We start from the raw sequence: 20,715 nt of genomic DNA on the forward strand, positions 1-20,715 counted from the left end.
GTGTCCATCAGTTGAACTCTGCTGTCAGTCGTCTGTTCAGTGAGAGGACGAGTCGTTCTGTATTTAAGGTGGACGTCTCAGTTTGGGTTCATGTGATGTTGCTGACTGAAGAACTGAATCTCTCTCTGCTGTTTCTCTCTTTAGAAAATAATCAAACAATGAATAAAAACAATAGATGAAATGAAAACTGGAACAAAATCATGAAATATTACAACAAGCAGTAAGGATTAATGTTCAGGATTAAAACCTGATTTACTTGCTCGTGTTCATTCTTGAGTGTGAAACACTCCCGAGTCACATGTGAACCAACATCATTCAGCAGAGGTCTGACAAAGCTCCGCCCACATCTGACTCACCTGAGACGAACCAGGAAACAGTTTGTCGGTGTGTGTGTGTGTGTGTGTGTGTGTGTATGTGTGTCTCTTTAGTAAGAACCACAAACAGACGATCAGATTCACATTCAGACTGAACTAACAACGTCCTCTGAGTGAGTTCATCTACAGGAGAGAGGAGGAGGAAACTACAACACTGCAGACGCTCCACACACTGAAGGTGAGTCCGACCAGAACCAGAACTCAAAGTAAACTTCAGGGAAGTGAAGGAGGAAGTGGAGCTGTGACTGACTGTACTGTCTGCTGTGTTCCCAGCGTCACTCAGAGACAAAATGGCTTCCAGATTAGAGGAGGATCTCTGCTGTCCGGTGTGTCATGATGTCTTCAGAGAGCCTGTCCTTCTGTCCTGTAGCCACAGCTTCTGTAAAGACTGTCTGCAGAGCTGGTGGACAGAGAGACAAACACGGGAGTGTCCAGTTTGTAAGAGAAGATCTTCAATGGAGCCACCTTTAAGTCTGGCGTTAAAGAACCTGTGTGAGACCTTCTTACAGGAGAGAGATCAGAGAGCACCAGAGGATCTCTGCAGTCGGCACTCTGAGAAACTCAAACTCTTCTGTCTGGACCATCAGCAGCCGGTGTGTCTCGTCTGCAGAGACTCAGAACAACACACCAACCACAGATTCAGACCCATCGATGAAGCTGCACGACAACACAAGAAGAAACTTCAGGAAACTCTGGAGCCTTTAAAGGAGAAGTTAAAGGTTTTTGAAGAAGTCAAAGTGAAGTTTGATCAAACAGCAGAACACATGAAGGTCCAGGCCCGACACACAGAGAGGCAGATTAAGCAGCAGTTTAAGAAGCTTCACCAGTTTCTAGAAGAGGAAGAGGAGGCCAGGATGGCTGCACTGAGGGAGGAAGAGGAGCAGAAGAGTCAGATGATGAAGGAGAAGATGGAGGCTCTGAGCAGAGAGATAGCAGCTCTTTCACACACAGTCAGAGCCACAGAGGAGGAGCTGAGAGCTGAAGACGTCTCATTCCTGCACAACTACAAGGCTGCAGAGGAAAGAGTCCAGCAGCGCCCCCTGCTGGAGGATCCACAGCTGCCCTCAGGAGCTCTGATAGACCAGGCCAAACACCTGGGCAACCTGAGCTTCAACATCTGGAACAAGATGAAGGACATGGTCTCCTACACTCCTGTGGTTCTGGACCCAAACACTGCTCATCCAAACCTCTTCCTGTCTGAAGATCTGAGCAGTGTGAGAGGAGGAGAGAGACAGCAGCTTCCTGATAATCCAGAGAGGTTTAATTATAACTGGTCTGTCCTGGGCTCTGAGGGCTTTAACTCAGGGACTCACAGCTGGGACGTCGAGTTTGGAGACAATACATACTGGGAACTGGGTGTGTTAGCAGAGTCTGTCCAGAGGAAGGGACGCACACAGTCTGGATTATGGAGAATAATGTTATACAAAGGTAAATACTCAGTGCGGTCACTACCAGCTCCATCCACGAGTCTCGTAGTGCAGAAGAAGCTCCAGAGGATCAGAGTGAATCTGGACTGGAACAGAGGAAAGCTGTCGTTCTCTGATCCTGATACTAACACACACCTACACACCTTCACACACACTTTCACTGAGAGGATGTTTCCATACATTGTCACTGTGGATGAACTGAAGATACCCCCCCTGAAGGTGTGTGTGACAGTGGAACAGAGCAGTTAAAGAAGTGTTTCATCTCTGGAAAGACATCCTGAAATAAAACTGTCTCTCTCTGCAGTAGAAAGACAAATATTTTTTAAATTGATGCTACATGAGCAGAGAAAACGGAGTAAAGGGGCTGTGGTGTTCACTTCTACTCAAAAGGTAGAAGAACTACAACACCCAGAGTGCACAGCGCTGCACCGGATTGGACGGGGCTCGGTTTTGGCTCAGAGAAAGTTCTGAAAGAGGAGACAGTGAGGCGGCTGGATGGTGACGAACAATATTGTGTTGCAGCTGAACGGTGAAAAACTCTAATATCCACCATGTTGTTTCTTTAAAGGTGTTATTGAGAACATTCAGGCACTAAATGTGGAGCTCCATCTCCTCCTTCCATCACATCCACGTCACAACACCGCTGTTGTTCCCATCATCTGCCCCTCAGGTGGTTGCCAGGTTGTGCACTAGCTAACTTTACTAACACTAACTAGCTAACGTTAACCTTGTTCCCACAAACTGGCAACTACCAAGACTGTTGATCAGTGACGACACACAGACACCACGTGATACAAACTGTGTGATACTATTGGCTGACAAACCTCGTTAGAAGCTGAACCGACTGTCAGAATTCTGACGCAGAGATAAACAGAACAATTAATTTGGACCTGACAAACATTTTAAAATCATATATTCACAATCATAATAATGTTTTTAAGGAAAAGAGAGAATTTTATTCTGCACCGTTCTACGAGCTCTGTAGATGTTTTATTTTAAAAATGATTTGTCAACATAAAAATGTCGTCAACATGTTGTTTGAATCAAAAATCACAGAATTCAACCCGTTAAGCTGCAGCTGCTCCTCCTGCTGTCTCATTATTCACAAAACACATGTTGATTTTACTGTTGTTGTTTCTTTAGTTTGACAGTTTGCTTTGTGTTTCTATTGTCGACCTTTTCATGAGTAAAATGATTTCTTAGTTTCTGATGTCAATGTGACTGTGTGTGTGTGTGTGTGTGTGTGTGTGTGTGTGTGTGTGTGTGTGTGTGTGTAGGTAGATGTCACTAAAGGATGAAGTCCCCTCTCAGTAATTCCTTTAAATACTAAAAAGAACATATTTGAAGTAATATTCTGGTAAAAGACCTTAAAAGTAGATTTTCTATTCTATATTAGTTTTTTTCACAATGACCACTTAGATAGTGGAGACATTTAGTGCCCTGTTGGCATATAGACGTGTGTGTGTGTGTGTGTGTAATAATAACTGCATGTTTCATTGTTCAGACACAAAAACTTTATTTCAAATTCTAGTCCAGATTATGAAATTTACAAACAATAAAATCAAAGTTTTATTACATCTATGAAATGTTTGTAATAAGATAAATATATTAAATGATCTAAATACTGTAAATGCACCTTTTCTTTCTGCTTTTGATGTAATAAAGTCACAATGATTGTGATTCTGTGTGTTTTCAGTGTCCATCAGTTGAACTCTGCTGTCAGTCGTCTGTTTAGTGAGAGGACGAGTCGTTCTGTATTTAAGGTGGACGTCTCAGTTTGGGTTCATGTGATGTTGCTGACTGAAGAACTGAATCTCTCTCTGCTGTTTCTCCCTTCAGAAAAGGTCAAAAATGCAAATATGAATATGAGAGAATAAGTAAAATAATCAAACAATGAATAAGGACAATAGATGAAATGAAAACTGGAACAAAATCAGGAAATATTACAACAAGCAGTAAAGATTAATGTTCAGGATTAAAACCTGATTAACTTGCTCGTGTTCAGACTTGAGTGTGAAACACTCCCGAGTCACATGTGAACCAATCAGCATTCAGCAGAGGTCTGACAAAGCTCCGCCCACATCTGACTCACCTGAGACAAACCAGGAAACAGTGTGTGTGTGTGTGTGTGTGTATAGGTAGACGTCACTGAAGGATGAAGTCCCCTCTCGGTAATTCCTTCAAATAATTAAAAGAACATATTTTAAGTAATTTTCTGGTAAAAGGCCTTAAAAGAAGCTTTTCTGTTCTATTTTAGTTTTTTTCACAATGACCAGAAACAGAGGTCCCCGCTTAGATAGAGGAGAAATATAGTGCCCTGTTGGCATATAGACGTGTGTGTGTGTGTGTGTGTGTGTGTGTGTGTGTGTGTGTGTGTGTGTGTGTGTGTGTGAGGGAGGATGGGCACAAATAAACAATCAATTAATAACTGCATGTTTCGTTGTTCAGATTCAAAAACTTTATTTGAAATTGTAGTCCAGATTATAATTAATAAATTAAATTGTTAATTTGTAATTGTTTAATAATTTAAGCGTCAAACGTTCAGGACGTAACGTTGGTGAGTAAATCAGGTCGTTATAATAAAGTGTTTTCATGTGAGCAGTTAATTAAAACCACTTCAGTTCTCCACCTCCAGATTCTCATGTTTCCCCAAAACATTTGTCTTTCTGTGCGAGTCCTCTCGTCAAACCAGTGCCTTGCTCGAAGGAACTTCAGAGGGTTTGAACCTGTTTCTGAGGAGCAGCTGCATCCAGCTGTGAAGGGAGCACCGTGCCGCTTGTGTTAATCAGTGAGTCACAGGCTCGTGTTTGGAGGATCGAGCAGTCACCTCGGGCGCTCAGCAGAATGTCGATTTCTGCTCTCATTACTGTTGATTATCCGCTGAACTTCACTCCAGAAACCGTTTTAATCTGAGAATTAGACGGTTCGTTTGGCTTTAGAGTCGAATCTTATACAGTTCGTGACTGCAGGGCACTCGACACATTATCTGGTTTACTCAGTGAGTGAATAAACTATTGAGGAAACGCGTTCATGACTGAATCAGTGATTCCAGGACTTTTATGAGAGAAGTTGTCATTAATGCTGCTCTCTATAACCTGTGGCCTCTCCATGGAAACTAACTGCACTATTTAAAACCTACACTGAAAAAGATCTCTGCCAATCAGGTAGTGTCCGTCTGACGAGGACAGGAAGAGCTGAAGACACGAAACACTAAGATCAATGGCCAAACTGATAAACCAGCTGAGCTCACACCCTGCTGGATCTGAAGTCTGAGGCCACGCAGCAGCTGTGTGTGCTGCTGCAGGGCAACACGCTCACATGCTGATGTTCAGCAGGTATAATGTTTACAATGCTCACCGTCTTAATTAAGCACGTTAGCATGCTAACATTTGATAATTGGCACTATAAAAACAGCTGAGGTTTTCAGGAATGCAATCAAAAAGAAAACAGTGCTGCAGAAATGAAGTCGGCTTCTCTGCACTTCAGGTTCTGTCGTCTTGAAGTCAGTGGGTTTTATGTTTGAATGGGTTTTAATTGTATAATATATGAATAAGCTTGTGTTAACTACAGAACTGAAGAGATGTTCAGGTTTTGTTCTGCACCATAAAACACGTCAGTAAAGACTCCACATGGGAATTATGAAGCTCTTCATGTGTTAAAAACGGTTAGCGGTCGCTAACAGGAGTCTAAATGAGACTGCAGAGGTTGTCGGGGACATTAAACATCATCAAGGTGAACACGGAGACTCGTCTACTCACTGTGAGGGAGGGGAAACAGTGACGATACAGACCAACACAGTCCACAGAGGGAGAAGGTCAAGGTGGACGGAGGAGTCGACAAATTACCGAACTTTGACACTTTGAGTCTCACAGCTGCTCTGTAGTCTGGTGGTACGACAGCGGATACTTCTGTACCTCTTGTCAGGCGGCAGCAGGGTGAACGGGCGAGGTGCGCTTGTTGTGTTACGATACAAACGAATATTTAACAGTCAGAGTTGGTCGTTGTCGGGAAACTGTGTGTGCTTTAGTTCCTCTGGAGGCAAACTCAACGTTTTCAGCTGCCCTGCTGGACAGACTCACAACACTGCCGGGAAGGTGTTCGCTCTGTTCGCCGTCTTTGTGAAGGTGTAATGAACATTTCAGCCTTCAGGGGTCGAACACCTGGGATTTAAAATGTCAAAAAAACAAATGGGAACGTGTCCATTTACATCTGTCTTGGAGTACTGGCAGTAAATGCAAACATGACAGAAGTAAATGGACACAGGCTGTAACTCCACCCGTCTGTCCTGTCACCTTCAGAAGTAAAGCTTCTGACCCTCACAGGCTGCCAGGGAGTTAAACCCACTACTGTGTGTGTGTGTGTGTGTGTGTGTGTGTGTGTGTGTGTGTTCATCTGCTCAGACTGTTAATGGCTGTATTTTCACAGACCGCTGGTTTCCTTGTTTCTGGGCCGTTTGCAGCCTCTGCAGGCTCGTAAGGGAGGAACAAAGTCCACCTCAGTGTTTATAGGCCGGACTCTTTACATAACGTGCCGCTCTGTGTTCTGTCCTGCTGTCACTCTGTTGCATTTCATCAGCGCTTCACACTTAAACATTATTCATGTTCGCTCTGGATTATTTATTTTTTTTAGCTTTAATCTAAATACTTTCCTCAGTTCTTTGATCTGATTAAGTTTAAATTATAGAATCAGAAATCCACTCGTAGGTTTCAGCCTTGAGTCAAACAGTCATATCTTCATTTCCATAAACAGATCTGGAGAGAACGACTCCTGCAGCCTGTTATTACACACGTTTCCACCATTAAGCTTGATTTCATGGGGAACTTGAGCTTATTTCTTTGAGCAATTTTTTTTTTCCATTAAAGCAAAATCACGACTCTCATATTAAGAAAAACTAATAATCTAAATTAGTTTAACGTCAGTGTTACACCCCCAGAAACTAAAAGCAATGTCAGTATTTTCATGCTGTTTGTGTAAATGTACAAAACTGTTTCAGTTAAAGGAGCAGTTCATTCAAAAATGTTACTGTTATCCAACTCTCCAGAAACTCCGAGATCCCAAACTGATTTGAAAATAAAAATGAACACTGTTGAGGTCGTGCACCCTCTTCAGATGGGCTACGCGCTTTAAGCTCAGCAGCAGCTACAGTGAAGATTTTGACTTAAAGGGTGTCAACAACATCTTTACAAATCAAATTGGAATTGAATCACACCGGGCGAGCTGTACAGAGTCTTTATGTTTTCTTTTTAGTTGTTTTTCTGATTCAAATCATCTCCAGCTGCTTCAGTTGTTTAGCAGAACGCTGCAACTCTGTTTTACTGTGAAGCTCCAGAACTGCGAGACTTCACCTGACTTTACATCAGCAGGAGGGACGAGATCACGTTCTCATATTTGGCTGAACTGTTCCTTCAAGGTGCAATATGTAAGATTTTTAGTTGAAAACAACCAAAGATGAACTAAAATTATCAACAGAATGCAGAGAAATAACAGTTTTGGTGTATTTTCAAAGATATTTACTGAAGATAGCATGTTAACCAGCCGAGGCTGCTGGTTCCATCAGCACGGGGGGAGGAGGTAACGACTGAATTTACATTTGTGGGTGAACTCATCCTGTAAAAATAACGTTTTTCTTTCTTTGGATTAATTAAAGCTCATGACATGAACACTGTTACCTAAAGTCATCTGATTTCTGGCATGAACACCGGCCCTGCTCATCACTCTGAGCCCTGACGGTTCACAGCAGCAGATTAAAAAGCTGCTGTGGCCGGACAGACATGGACCAGAGTGCATTTTAAAAATCACACCAGTAGAATTTAATAAGATATTTGCTCTTGATTTGAGGTATTTTACCCTCTTCTCCTCTACAGATCTGCAGAGAACGAGTCTGCGGCTGGTTCCTGCAAACATTTCTTGGTCACATCGAAATTGTGCTTTTTTTTTGTACAAACTTTGTTTTGTCTCAGTTTACAAAGTGAAATCATGACGACTCAAGGTCCAGGTAACTTTGTCACCTTTGACCCCAAAAATGAAGTGAGACTGAGAACAACGGCAGCGTTTTGTATTAAATAGATGAAAATACATTTAATTAAAATTAAGATCTTCTGACAGTGAATCTGAAGAAAACAACACAAATCTAACAGAACGTGTGACTTGTCATGTGTTTGTTTTAGAGCTCAAATGATTCGTCGTTCAGATTATTTGGTAATCGATTACATATTAAAACACTTTCAAGCAAAAATACCAAACATTCACTAATTCCAGCTCATCGGAGGATTTACTGCTTTACTTTATCTGATGTGACATCTTCGATTTCTGGACTGAAGAAAAAAGCTTTTCTCTTTTCTCGCTTTACTACTTTTATTATCTTATGAACCAAACGATGAATTAAGAAAATAAACAGCTGGAAAGTTCAGAGCTAATGATCTGAGACATTTACTTTGTTTTCTAATTATTGTAACTTGGTTAAAACAATCATATTTATGTTGCTGGGCCCTGATTGGTTGACAGTAGCAGCTCCTCTCATTTTGAACCCTGTCTGCTGATTGGATGACTTTCACTTAAAATGCTGCAAACTGGTTGGACTGGACAGATTTAGACAGAGCCAATCAGAATGGAGCGAATGTTCCGGAAATACACAGATGATAAAGTCAACATCTTAAACAAAATGTCCCCTTTAAAGTCTAATAATAAACAGCTTTGTTTGAAGCAGCAGAGGAACCTTTACGCACCCAGACACGTCTCCTCTCGGCGCCCCGCTGCCAACAGAAACCTGCCTCTTAAACATTTAATATTTATCTTCTCAAATAAAACTCCTCTGTTAGGATTATCTCCACAGCCGAGGGAGTCAGACACAGGCCGCTGGCATGTAAACACTTCACTTCATTTCCTACATTCCTGCCTGTAAATCTGATCCACAGAGTACAGAGTGGCCTGTAAAGGCGTCAGGCCCGGATCTGAACCAGCACCGACACGTGAATCAATAACAACGCAAATTAATGATTTTATTCTCCAAACATTGTTTTTAAGGTTGCACTGGCAGGTACTTTTTTTTTTTTTTTTATACATTCACTGACTCAAGCTTGTACATTTTACACATCAGCCACAGCAAACGTCCACAACACTCAACAGAATGAGTCTGAAGCAGCAGCTGAACCCTTCAGCCGGCACAGAGAGCGAAGCAGCGTCGGATGGCACAATGAGCCTGAACTCCATTTATAGTAAAGAAAAATAAACTTTCCAAGCACAATCAGCAGCGCAGTGACGTGAGATCCCGGTCAGGCGAAGCAGAAGCGCAGACGGATGGTTTTACGCACCGCGCCTCCAGGTGCGCAATTTACGCGCGCTTGTTATTTTTTCTCCTTTTATGTTTCACACGTTTAAACTGTGATGAAATGTATAAAAATCCATTTGATGCCAAGTCAGAAACATCTAATACACCATCTGTAGCTGTCCTGTGAATATGACTCTCCAACACGATGAGCTCAGTGACGAGAGGTGAAACTCCAGCAGCACTACAGAACAGCTTTACAGTGAGGCAGGCTGAGGCGGAACATTTTCTGTTAGATGCAGAATTCTCTCTTCTGCTTCACCTCTGCAGCGCGTCCGTGTCGCACTGGTCCGTTAAAACAGACAGTCTGCAGTTCTCCGTCTCCACGTTGTTCAGCGGGATGGCGATGTGCGAGTCGTCCGGCTCCGCTCTCACTGTCCCGGAGAACGGCCGCAGGGGGCACGTGTTCGTCCCGGTGGGCGAGGAAATCCTCCAGAACAGATCCTTCATCTTTTTCCGGAACTCCCGGCGCATGAGGCAGTACAGCACCGGGTTCAGGCAGCTGTTGGTGTGCGCCAGGCACACGGTCACCGGGTGGACGTACGTGTGCACCATGTAGTACGTCCTGTCCCAGTTGACCAGGTTGAATTTCACCAGCACGCCCCAGAGGGTGATGGCGTGGTTGGGCATCCAGCAGATGAAGAAGGAGAGGACGACGATGGTGACAGAGCGCGTCACCCTGGACCTCCGCTTCACCTGGTTGTTGTTCATGCTGCGCAGGCGGACGAAGCGCAGCAGCATCAGGTAGCACACGGTGACAATCAGCATGGGGAACACGAAGGCCACCAGGATCTTCTGGAGGTGGTACAGCGCCAGCCACGACTGGCCGTCCGGGAACCCCAGCAGGCACAGCCTCTCCCCGGCCACGCTCTTCACCGTGGAGAAGATCGCGGTAGGCAGAGAGGCCACCGTGGCGGAGACCCATAGCCCGGCGATCACCCAGCGCACCGGGCACACGCGCCGCCGGGTCCGGTCCTTCAGCGCCGAGGCCACCGACCAGTACCTGGTGACGCTCATGGCGGTGAGGAAAAACACGCTGGCGTACATGTTCATCACCGTCACGGAGAGGATGATCTTACACATGGCGTTTCCAAACGGCCAGCTGAAGTCCAGAGCCGTGTCCACCGCCCAGAACGGCAGGGTCAGCACGAACTGGAAGTCCGTCACGGCCAGGTTGAGGATGAACAGGTTGATGCTGGAGCGTTTCTTCCTGCCCCGGCGCACTTTCATCAGGAAGAACACCAGCAGGTTCCCGACCAGCCCGGCGGCGCACACCACCGAGTACACGATGGAGATGAGGATGCGCAGGGTCGGGGAGCCGTCCGCCGGCACGTCGATGTCATCCAGGCTGCTGAACCGGTCCTGTCCAGCGGACCGGTTCCAGGAGGACGTGTTGTTGTGGTTCGAAAGCTCCATCCTCTCCGGTAACAGACCCGAACCGAGTCCCGCAGAGCGCATCACCTCCTGCGCTCCCGGAGAAAAGAAGCTTCCAGGTGCGCAGAGCTGCCGCAGCTCATGTTAACGCGCCGTCAGGTCTGTGCAGCTGCTCTCACCGCCGCCGGTCACCGGTTCACTGCCGAGCCCCGTGCGCGCGCAGCTCACTTTATACTCTGCTGGTGCCCGAGGAGGCGCGTGCCCGATGGGGGACAGGCGTGTCGTTTCAAGACGCAACTACAGCAGAGGACGAGAAGGCAGGGCCGGCTCCAGCGATCCATGCCCCCCCTCCACCCTCCTGCACCTCCACCTGCCCCTGGTGTCCTGTCACACAGCAGAATAAACCTGTTGGTCACACACAGTCTGAATATTCTAACAAACTCAACCTGCAGTATTATGTTCAACATGACTTCACAGGCAGCATGAATGAACCCAGAACACAGAGCAGTTATTGAATGAACCAGTCGACATGTTCTGAAATCAGTGTTTGTGTGTCACAGGTGGTTTCTCACCTGAGACCTTAGAGACACTCAAGTAAAGTAACTTTTATAAAATCTGTTTTTATGATATAAATCGAATATTGTCTGAGTTATTGGAGGTCTGACCATCTCAGTAGTTTGGTTTTATTTCCTCTTTTGATTGGTTGTTGTCGCCGCTGTGACAGAAACATCCTCTTCAATAAGGCACGTTTGTTTGTACAGCACAGTTCAGACACAAGGCGACGCAAAGTGCTTTACAGGGGCATAACAATGCATAACAATACATAAAAATACATTAAAAACTGCATTTAAAATACATTAAAAATAAGTAGGAAGACATCAAGAAACAAAACATTAAAAAAGTTAAGTAAGAACTAGAAAATAAAAGTCACAGTTCAGTTCAAAACCTTAAAGTTGCTTCAGTGAAAGTCTGCAGCAAACAGAAAGGTCTTGATTTAAAAGAGGTGAGTTGGAGCGGACCTGCAGGTTTCTGGGAGATTGTTGTTTATTCAGTTATTATGAACCACACATCTGGAACAGTTTGTTTTTAATTACATTACATTTAAAGGAGCTTTACTGGCTGTGAGTCAGAGGGTTGACATAAAACAACAGGAACAAACAGAGAAATGTGATTTTTGTAGGCACAGCTCATCAACACTGCCACGTTTCTGTAAATAAATGAATGTGTTTAAAGATATTTGTTCTGTATGTGTGCACAGTGGGTTTGTCTGTTCAGAGGTCGGCACAGTGCAGATGGTCAGTGGACACCAGTCGGTCTTCAGGTGGCTGTTCTCCATTGGTCACATAAATCCTGCTGCTGGGTGAAACACTTCCTCTGACGGCCACTCGAGGCTCTAAAAGGAAGTGAATCTCTATAAGAGCCCGTGTGATTGGCTGCATCCTGCCCGTTAAGTAATGAGCATGTGCAACTCACACCAGAGACTGAACAGAGGCGAGATGTCTCACTCTGTAGCTAAAACGGAGCGTTCAAGACACCGTGTGAAAGGGACGCTGCAGCGATGCACCATATGAGAAACATAATGTGTTTTTTTTTTAATTAAAGTATGTAAAGCTGTTCTACCAGGACCCCTAAATAAAAGTATGAACCTGAAAATGATCTTAATATGACCTCTTTAAATGTCTAACTCTCCAGCAGACATCAACATGTTTACAGCTGGTTTCTGCAGATAATTTGTCCCTTCAACTTTTATGTAACTCGCTGCTTTAAATTATATTCAGGCTCAAAGTTATGCATAATTATGAGTGTGGCCTCTGAGTGACAGGTAGCTGTGAGCTGTCTGCTGCTCCACCTCAGATAACTCATCACTGATCTTCACCTCTCGGCGTGTTTGTGCTGTTTTTAATGCAAACATTGAACATAATCTGTCTTTCTGTGTGTTAATTGGACTAACAGACCGGAGTGGAGGGACAGAGGACGGTGTTTGGGATTAACGACGCCCTGTTGGCATAAACAGGCAGACAGCCGTGAGCAGAGCCTAGAGCTTCTGGAGGAATAAACACCCGGAGTCAAGGAGAGATTTTTATTTTTAATTGTGGGATTAAAAAGTGGATTTATCTTCACTCTGGCTTCTCAACCTGTCTGCAGCAACGGATGCAATGTGACGAAATCCACTGTAATGTCCTGTGACTCTCTTATTTGACCTCTTCATGGTGAAATGTTCTTCACTTCATGAACGTACGAAGTGTCTCTGTAGGCGAGGACTGTTATGGATGTCAGGGTCACTTTCTTTTCAGCGATTATAACGTTGAAATGCTCTTTTGTTCCATCTTCAGGGTTTTGTGTTGGACGAGGATCCGTCGTTCTGTCTTGCAGCGACACGAAGCTGCTGCAGCGTTTAATCTCAGATATGGGCAAAAGTTGGACATCGTCCAGTGATTCAGAACCAATACATTTATTTATAACTTTGCAAAGAATGTGAAAATATTTCCACACAGAGGACACAGTGGGACTGCACCAACGTGTAAATACACTTTTTATTTTTGTCTCTCTGTACAGAATTATAAACAGATTCTTTACATCAGATCAAATTAAAGCAAATTAAAGGCAAAATCTAGCAGATAAAAATCCAAAATTTTACCTTTTCTATCAGCAAAGAATGAAAACTGATCCGAGTCGTTATGAAATCAGTTTAAAAAATGAATATGAGCTTAATATAGCTCTTTTCTCAGAATGTATTCCCTGATCAATATAGAGCAATAACAGTATTACCTCAGGAAGTGAGTAAGTGGATTACGTACCTGACGCAGGTTCACTCAGTTAATGAATCCACACAGAGACGACAGTCCAGCAGCCAGATGGCCCGCGGCTGCATTTTTCCCATCATGCTCCTCTGTGATCCAGCTGGTGGAGCCAACATGGCTTCACTGATCCTCCTCCACAGCTCCGGGTGTCTGCAGGGAGAAGTGGCCCGTGGGTTCAACACAGCACACAGCGGCACAAACTCCACAAGCAAATGTTTCTGAACTTGGATTCAAAATGTCGGTCGCATGAACACAGCTTGAACCTCCAAAAGGCATCTGGACGCCACTTTGTTTCTCTGCTTTATTTTTAGCACACAGCCACTGAACAGAGGACGCCATCTTTATCCTTTTTTAACAATTATTGTTTTTGAAAATGATCTTTTCTTCCTTTAACTGCTTCATTCATAAAGCTGAACTTAAACAGCCTCCATCAAACTGCATTCAAGTGTCTCATATTTCAGTTTATCGCCGCCCCTTAAGTTTTTTCCATCTGCCTGCATTTGTCACGTCTTCGCTCTGGTCTGCATGTTTCCTCTGTGCACTGATGTTTTACAACAGGTTCACATCGTTCACCTGCATCAACGCCTGCGTCCACCTGTCAAAATTGGGAAAACCAAAACAATGTGCTGAGCTTGGATCCACTGTTCATATAAAAACATTGATTGCATCTTTTTGTTTTGAAGTTTTTACACTTTCTCCTCCGCTGATGCTGCCATGATGAATGATTTTAACATATTGTAGCGACTGCTGCATTAGCTCATTAGCAACCTAATCGCCTGAGTGAAAGTTAGCTCAGTGCGTTTCTCCAAAACCACAGATAAGTTGCAGCTTAACGGTTCTTTCTGTTGCAGCTTTACGTCTGTTTAAGTTGAATTTTCTATTGCTTGCTTGTCACCGCGCTGTGATTGTGCTCTGGTCAGGGTTAGAAAACATCATGGAAGTCACAGATGGAGACTTATCCAGTGGCAGCTTTGTTGGCTGTAATAACTCTCCCATCAGGGGGTGGACGGGATGGTGGTGAAGTCAGCTAATGAGCCTTTAATGTGAACGTGATATGTCACGTTTGGTGCAAATGTCAACCCTGGATGGATCTGTGGTTTGCAGAAATGTAAACTGCAAATATTATATCCTGCTGCTCATTAGACCTCAGCTGGTGTTCAGAATTAGAAGCAGACATGTTGATGGACAGCTCTGACACGTCAGTTGTTATAAAAACGAGCACCCAGAGCACCCTGTGACTCACACGGCAGAAAAGAACATTTCATTTAGGAAATTCATTCACTTTGCATATGAAAATTTTACCCACGAATCAGCTTGGCCTCAGATCAGGAATGTGTGTCCATGAAGTTTTTATGCAGATCATCAGATGAATCCTTTGTCGGATGATCCTCGGCCGTCTGCCTGCAGAGCTCTCATTAAATCAGCCCCAAGAAGGTTCAGTGTTAATGATGCATCGTTACGTTTCTTAGTTTCTTAATGTTTCATGGTTTAAAACATAAAACTAGCTGTCCAGAGTGAACGCAACCCGACTGCACAGATTACTCATCGGTGGAAGAGTTCAGTGATCCATGTCTTACTGTTGTGTGTATATATACTATACATACTGGGATATTTTAATTTGCAGGAATATTTCTGTTACCAAGAGTCAAACTCGTGTAGTTTCCTGACTTGAAGCAGCCATCTGACACTTTGGTCTCCATCCAGATGTCTTAAAAACGACTGACTGACTGCTTGAAGTTTGTTGTGGACGGTCATGATTCCTCTCTCGTGTGGATGCTTCACCTCCAGAGTCGACCTCCAGACACATAAACAACATATCTCAGACGTCAGAGAAGATCCAGGGAGGAAAAGTGTTGTGAAACACCAGGTCGCACTTTATGTCAGAGTGCACTATTTTACACTTATTACCAAATAATACATTAGAGATCCGACAACACAGGCTGCAGTCTGATAAAAGTAATGACATATTCATAACATCAGGTAAACACAGAGCTCAGAGGACGACGTATTTATTGGATCATACACTGAATATTTAGTCTATAAAATGACAGAGAGGTGTGAGGCGTGTCTCGTTGTGTTGCACCAGCAGTCTAAAACCTAAAGATATTCAGTTTTCATAGCTTTGAGAGAAGCAGCAGAGTTTCTCCAGCGACTTAAATAAATCCATCAATCTTGGGAGCTTTTAAAAGACAGCGTGAAACAAAAAGAATAATCAAAATGTAAGTTACAGTCCGTCAGTACCGAGGAGCTGGACAGAGACTCACAATCAACTATTCTGACCAATAAATCCATCTGTGTAGTTTTTTAGAAGAAGTTGAAGCTTTAATAAGAATAAAACAAAGTAGAAAGTTCATAAACCTTCAAATTAGAAATCTGTAATAGATTCTAACAACAAGTGACCATCAACTTAATTAATTACCTCATTACCTTAATCAGGCATTAAACACCAGTCATATAATGATTGATTTAAAATCCAACAGGTCGATTAATTTTTCAATCTCTGAAGATCTTTGACCTGATCTGATTCATTTCTATAAAATAGTATATATATATATATATGTATATAAATAATCGATAGCTTTATTACAACTAGTTTGTACGTGAGGCTTCTCCTCTCAGTGCGCCGTGTGAGCGAACATGTTCACAAAGTGCAGTTCAATCAACACTCCCAGGTTTCCTCTTTCACCGTGTGAGAACAAGCTCTAATTTCAGGCTTGTGAAACGTTTCAGTCACCAACAATATGTGGAGGCCAACGACTGTAACAAGAAAACTTGATAACAAACTGAAATCTTGTTTCACAAACACAGTTTGATTGCAGGAAGCTGCAGGCTTATCAGGAAAAGTGGATCTGATTCTGTGAATTGCTGGATTTGTTTTGATAACTTCAAGAAAAGAAATGGCAAAACTTAAAAAAAAAAAAGCCAGAATGTTGAAAAAACACGACTTATTTTGTTAGAAACCAAGAAAGAGCTGATGTCAGGTCCTTGCAGGAGCCCACAGGGGATTCACAGGAGTGAAGCCGACATAAAAAGCTCTTCACGGGACATTTGCATCATCTGTCAGTCGATTCTTTGATCCTGTAGAGAAAAAGCTCACCCAGCTTCATTTATACATGCAACATTTATATAAAATACAGAACAGACTGTTTAACATTACGAGCATCACTCATATTGTCTCGTGGTCGACACGGTGTCGACTTTATAGTCTGCACTTCTAACTTCTCATCATTCTCACTTCTCGTCGCTCCAAAGGGAAAACTGTCAGGATGAGACTCCTCCTTGTGTTTCCCCTCCCTCTTGTTCCTGATTGGCTCTCTGTCTTCATGTGTCTCCTCCCTCAGTGTTTGTGTGTCCAGCACACCTGCAGCTCATCCGCCAATCAAGACTCAACAGTTCACCTCCCGGCTCCTCACTCCAGTCATCGCCTCACCTATGTGGTAACGTTCGGACCGGCCTGTGCTCCGGATCACTCGCTCTCCTGTGTCTCAGATCCACTTGTCATCATCAGCCTCCTGCATCCTGCCTGCTCAGCAACAAGCTCTCTACTTCAGAACCGTTCGACAATAAAATCAAACCTTAACCATCAACTCTATCCGTGTTCTGCTGTTCGGGTCCACAACACAACAACAATGAACGCTTTGAGAAGTTTGCTTCGCTTTGCTGCTGCCAAAGAATCAACTCACACAAAAATAAAAGTTGAGTCATTATCAGAACAACCTGATCGAACACTGAGGGACGTTATCACAGAGGAAAACAGGCACCTTTTCCTGAGGGAAATGTTTCTGAGCCATCTTGCAACTGATCGTCAGACGAGGCCACATATCAGTGGAGAGTGTTGATGAGGTGTAAAATATTTAGTGCATTAACTTCATCAGGGTCTGAAAGGCCGAGAGTTAACGACCGGGGCTGATTAGATGTATGTTTGAAGGTGCAACAGCCTGTAGTAATAATAATAATAATAATAATAATAATAATAATATAATAATAATAATAATGAACCTCATGGTGGTTTCAGAGTTTTAAAGAGACTCTTCAGCTGAACTTTAACTCTACCCTGATGGCAGCTCAGTGGTGACTTGTCTGCTTGTTGCTTCTGACAGCAGTTTATTTTTCTCCACTGATTCGCTTTGACGTCAATTAACGGCTGAAGAGTTTTTCTGTCTGACGGGTTTTGTTTTCCTCGCTGCCTCTGGGACGTAACTACATCTCAGTCGGCGTCTGGAGCTCTCAGTTGCAGTTTGGTCTGTGGAAATGACTTCCCAGCGGGGGTCGTCCTCTGTCACCCTCTGTCTTCGCTTCAGGAGTGAACTGTCCAGATCTCAAAACTTTTTTTACTTTCCTCTGTCTACAATTTGGACCCAGATGGATCCTACAAATGATAGATATTGAGCCAGAGAGACATCACAGATAGCAGGCGAGTCAGCGTCCTGCTCTGCAGCGGTGAACCATCATCCACAGGTCCTGCCTCCCCCCCCCGGGAGCTTTACCTGGTGGAGGGTGAAACAGCTAAACAGAGGAAACTTTTAGTGCCGAGACCTTTTTTATTTTGAACAATAAAAGGTGAAATTTGTACGAAATGCCATTAACTGCTGCTCAGCACCGCGGTAGTTTTCTTTGGCTGTAGCTGCTGTTACTGCAGCAAGTAGCTCAGTTAGCATGGAGCTATTATTAGCTAATGAAATGTCTGGATCACACCCGGGCTCAGCAGTGAAGACGTGTGGACAGCAGCAAAATGTTTCCTTTCTGGACATTTTGTGAGTTTGTGCGTCAGAGCGGGAGGCCAGTGAGGGATCACGTCATTCTCACTGCATCCTGCTGGTCGGTGGGACTCAAACCATGACTTCGATTAGCAGGACACTGGTGGTACTGGGATTAGAGTCTGTTTACTCCACTGCTGCCTTCAGTGAGCTCATTAAATGAGTTTGTCCTCTTTCTTTCTGGGTCAACTCTGAGTTCACTCGGGGGAAAACGTCTCTTCTGAGAAGTCTATAAAATGACTTTTAGAAGGTAATAAAGTGGTAAAACAATAAAGCAGCAGACGCTCACATGACGTACGAGAATAAAGAAGAGATTGGATCAAGGGTCACTAAAAGAGCGAAGCTGCAGGTTCATTATCCACATTTATCTCCTGACAAAACTGCTTCTGCTCTGGTCGGATTCGGCACAAAAACCGCTCGCTGAGCGTTACGAACACATCATGTTTTGTTCACCACAAACGCAGCTGGAGACGTCCTGAGGTCTCCTTCAGGTCACACGCTGTCACACTCACACATGATGAGGCCGCGGCCGGAGGCTCGGCTGCTTTCCCGCCTGTAACTCCACCACCGTCACCTCCACCTCCCGAGATGAGAGTCAGGTGATGTGGGGGATGTGAGCAGGTATGTCAGTATGGCACATGGCCTATGACACGTGCACGTGTGATCGAACTGCCAACATTTTCTCTTCCCGACTGAACTCTTTTCTTTTGGTCTTAGTCCCGACTTGTGCAGCAGAAAACTGAATTAATTGCTGATGTAATGTTTTCTTTGGCAGACCACAGAGGAGGGAGTCACAGTGCTGTAGCCTGCTAGTTAAAAGAGAGACATGGCCTCATTTTGAAGACATTCTTCAAATGATAAAATGCTGTTTTGTGCAAGAATTCAAAGTAGGTTTTTTTGTGGGGAGTGTAAACTGACCCAGAGGGATGTTTGTTTTAATCTGTCTGTAAGAAGAATTCAAGTTTCACTCCTCTCTGTATGAAATGAGTTATATGATATATGATATATGATTAATAACATACGTCAGGAGATAGATGTGTTGTTGGTACTGTTGTGTTTCTGTCAGAACTGTTTGGTTCTGTTGAGGGAGACGGTCCCGTCTGCTTATCTTGATGTCTACTACAGAACCAGTCTTATAAACATGAGAACCAGAAGTCTTCCAGAGGGAACAAGATCTCTGACGTGTTCGCAGGTCAACTGGCTTGAACCCTCTTTATTTCAAATCATAAATGAATCTCTCGGCGTTATTGTGCAGCGGTGCTGAGAGAAGCTGCCTCTGATTCCTCTGGGACGATAAAACGCTCCAGCAGTCCGTGACGCCGGGAGAAAACACATTAGTGGCTGCTGCTGTGAACCACAGTGGCCTTCATGCTCAGACTCAAGTGGCTGCAGCGCTAAGTGCTTCCCTCCGCACAGTCCGAAGGCTGTTTTGCTGCTCAGGACACTTAACCTGCAACAACAGAGATGACCTGCCGCACGCAGCCGAGCTCTTAGACGAGGAAGATGCGACATGTCCACGACTTCAAAAGAAAAAAGGCTCCAACAAATTCTCCTCAGCGAGAATATTCCCTTTTACTCACGTCTGCACAATATATCTTTTCTAACATCTATTTTTATTGTTCCCACCTGACTTATACATTTTAAGTAAAACCCTGTTCAGCCTGTTCGTTATATATCAGAACTGAATACAGTTTTTCTGCACTGATTTGGTGCTTTGAGGCCAAAATATGACAATAAACAAATGTCAAACAAAACTGATAACAAATATTAGTCACACATTTTTTAACTTTTGGGTTGAAAAACTAAATCCACTCTTAGTGAAGCTCACGGCTAATATACAGTAAAGTAATCCGGCTGTTCGGGCACACGTGATTCATCAGTTCAGTCTCGTCTTCGTCTTGAAACGCATCGTTACCTCGAGTAAACTTGTGGATTTCTCTGCGCAGCACTTAGTTTGTGTATCCATGCACAACAATCCTCTCTGCACTCTGATTATTATGCCGTCTACATTTCTGGGTTTTTCTGTGTGGGCTGATAAGTGGTGAGCTCTCAGCCGGGGCTCAGGGGACATTTTTCAGGGACATTTTCTGCATCTGAAAGTGTGAATGAAGCATAATCAGGGTTCATACTGTTTTTTGTCCATTTAATTGACACTTCTCCTCTGGAGCAGCTCCAAGTTCTTGCTTTCCTATTACTCTAATTTAATGACGTTATCAGACGCGTCGCAGCTGAAGCGGCAGCGATGTCCGTAGTGTCTTTGGGCTCCGGAGGTCGATGAGCTGGAAGAAATAAATATCAAGCAAAATATGTTTCTGTAAAAAGAAAAGCCCAGAGGGATCAGATATGAGTGCGAGCAGCCAGTTATGTCATAAGATGAATGCATTTAATAAGACTCCTGAGATACAGAGACCCTCAGGAGGAGAACAAGGACCCAAATGATTCTACTAAATAACAAACTGCAGACACAGAGAGGCTGTGATAACAGCAATGACTCACACTCATTTCCAAATTGTTTCTCATAAATGAAGATTGAGGATGGCGGTCACCTAACCCCTCGCCCTCCATCGCCGCAGACCAGATTCCACTGTGAGATTTGAGTTTAACAAAGTGAGATCAGTGTGTAATTCATCCACAGTGTCACCGGACCTCGACCAAGAA

General features: G+C 43.8%; 2 protein-coding genes across 2 annotated transcripts; one reads left to right on the forward strand and one right to left on the reverse strand.

Moving 5' to 3' along the window:
- The first annotated feature begins 413 nt into the window (after window positions 1-413).
- Window positions 414-3,012, forward strand: LOC141001764 (nuclear factor 7, brain-like). The gene is made up of 2 exons (XM_073472929.1): window positions 414-552; window positions 648-3,012. The coding sequence occupies exon 2, from the start codon at window positions 665-667 to the stop codon at window positions 2,048-2,050; it is 1,386 nt and encodes a 461-aa protein (XP_073329030.1). The 5' UTR covers window positions 414-552; window positions 648-664; the 3' UTR covers window positions 2,051-3,012.
- Window positions 3,013-8,776: 5,764 nt separating this feature from the next.
- rxfp3.3b (relaxin family peptide receptor 3.3b) lies at window positions 8,777-10,704 on the reverse strand. The gene has a single exon (XM_073472204.1). It carries the CDS (start codon window positions 10,581-10,583, stop codon window positions 9,384-9,386), a length of 1,200 nt encoding a protein of 399 aa, XP_073328305.1. The 5' UTR covers window positions 10,584-10,704; the 3' UTR covers window positions 8,777-9,383.
- Window positions 10,705-20,715: the final 10,011 nt, after the last annotated feature.

The sequence above is a fragment of the Pagrus major genome, chromosome 8, assembly GCF_040436345.1.
Source record: "Pagrus major chromosome 8, Pma_NU_1.0".
Lineage (NCBI taxonomy): Eukaryota > Metazoa > Chordata > Actinopteri > Spariformes > Sparidae > Pagrus > Pagrus major.

Bases quoted from the DNA above. Each gene is read 5' to 3' on its own strand.
- LOC141001764 (XM_073472929.1), top strand. From the start codon at position 665: ATGGCTTCCAGATTAGAGGAGGATCTCTGCTGTCCGGTGTGTCATGAT.
- rxfp3.3b (XM_073472204.1), bottom strand. From the start codon at position 10,583: ATGCGCTCTGCGGGACTCGGTTCGGGTCTGTTACCGGAGAGGATGGAG.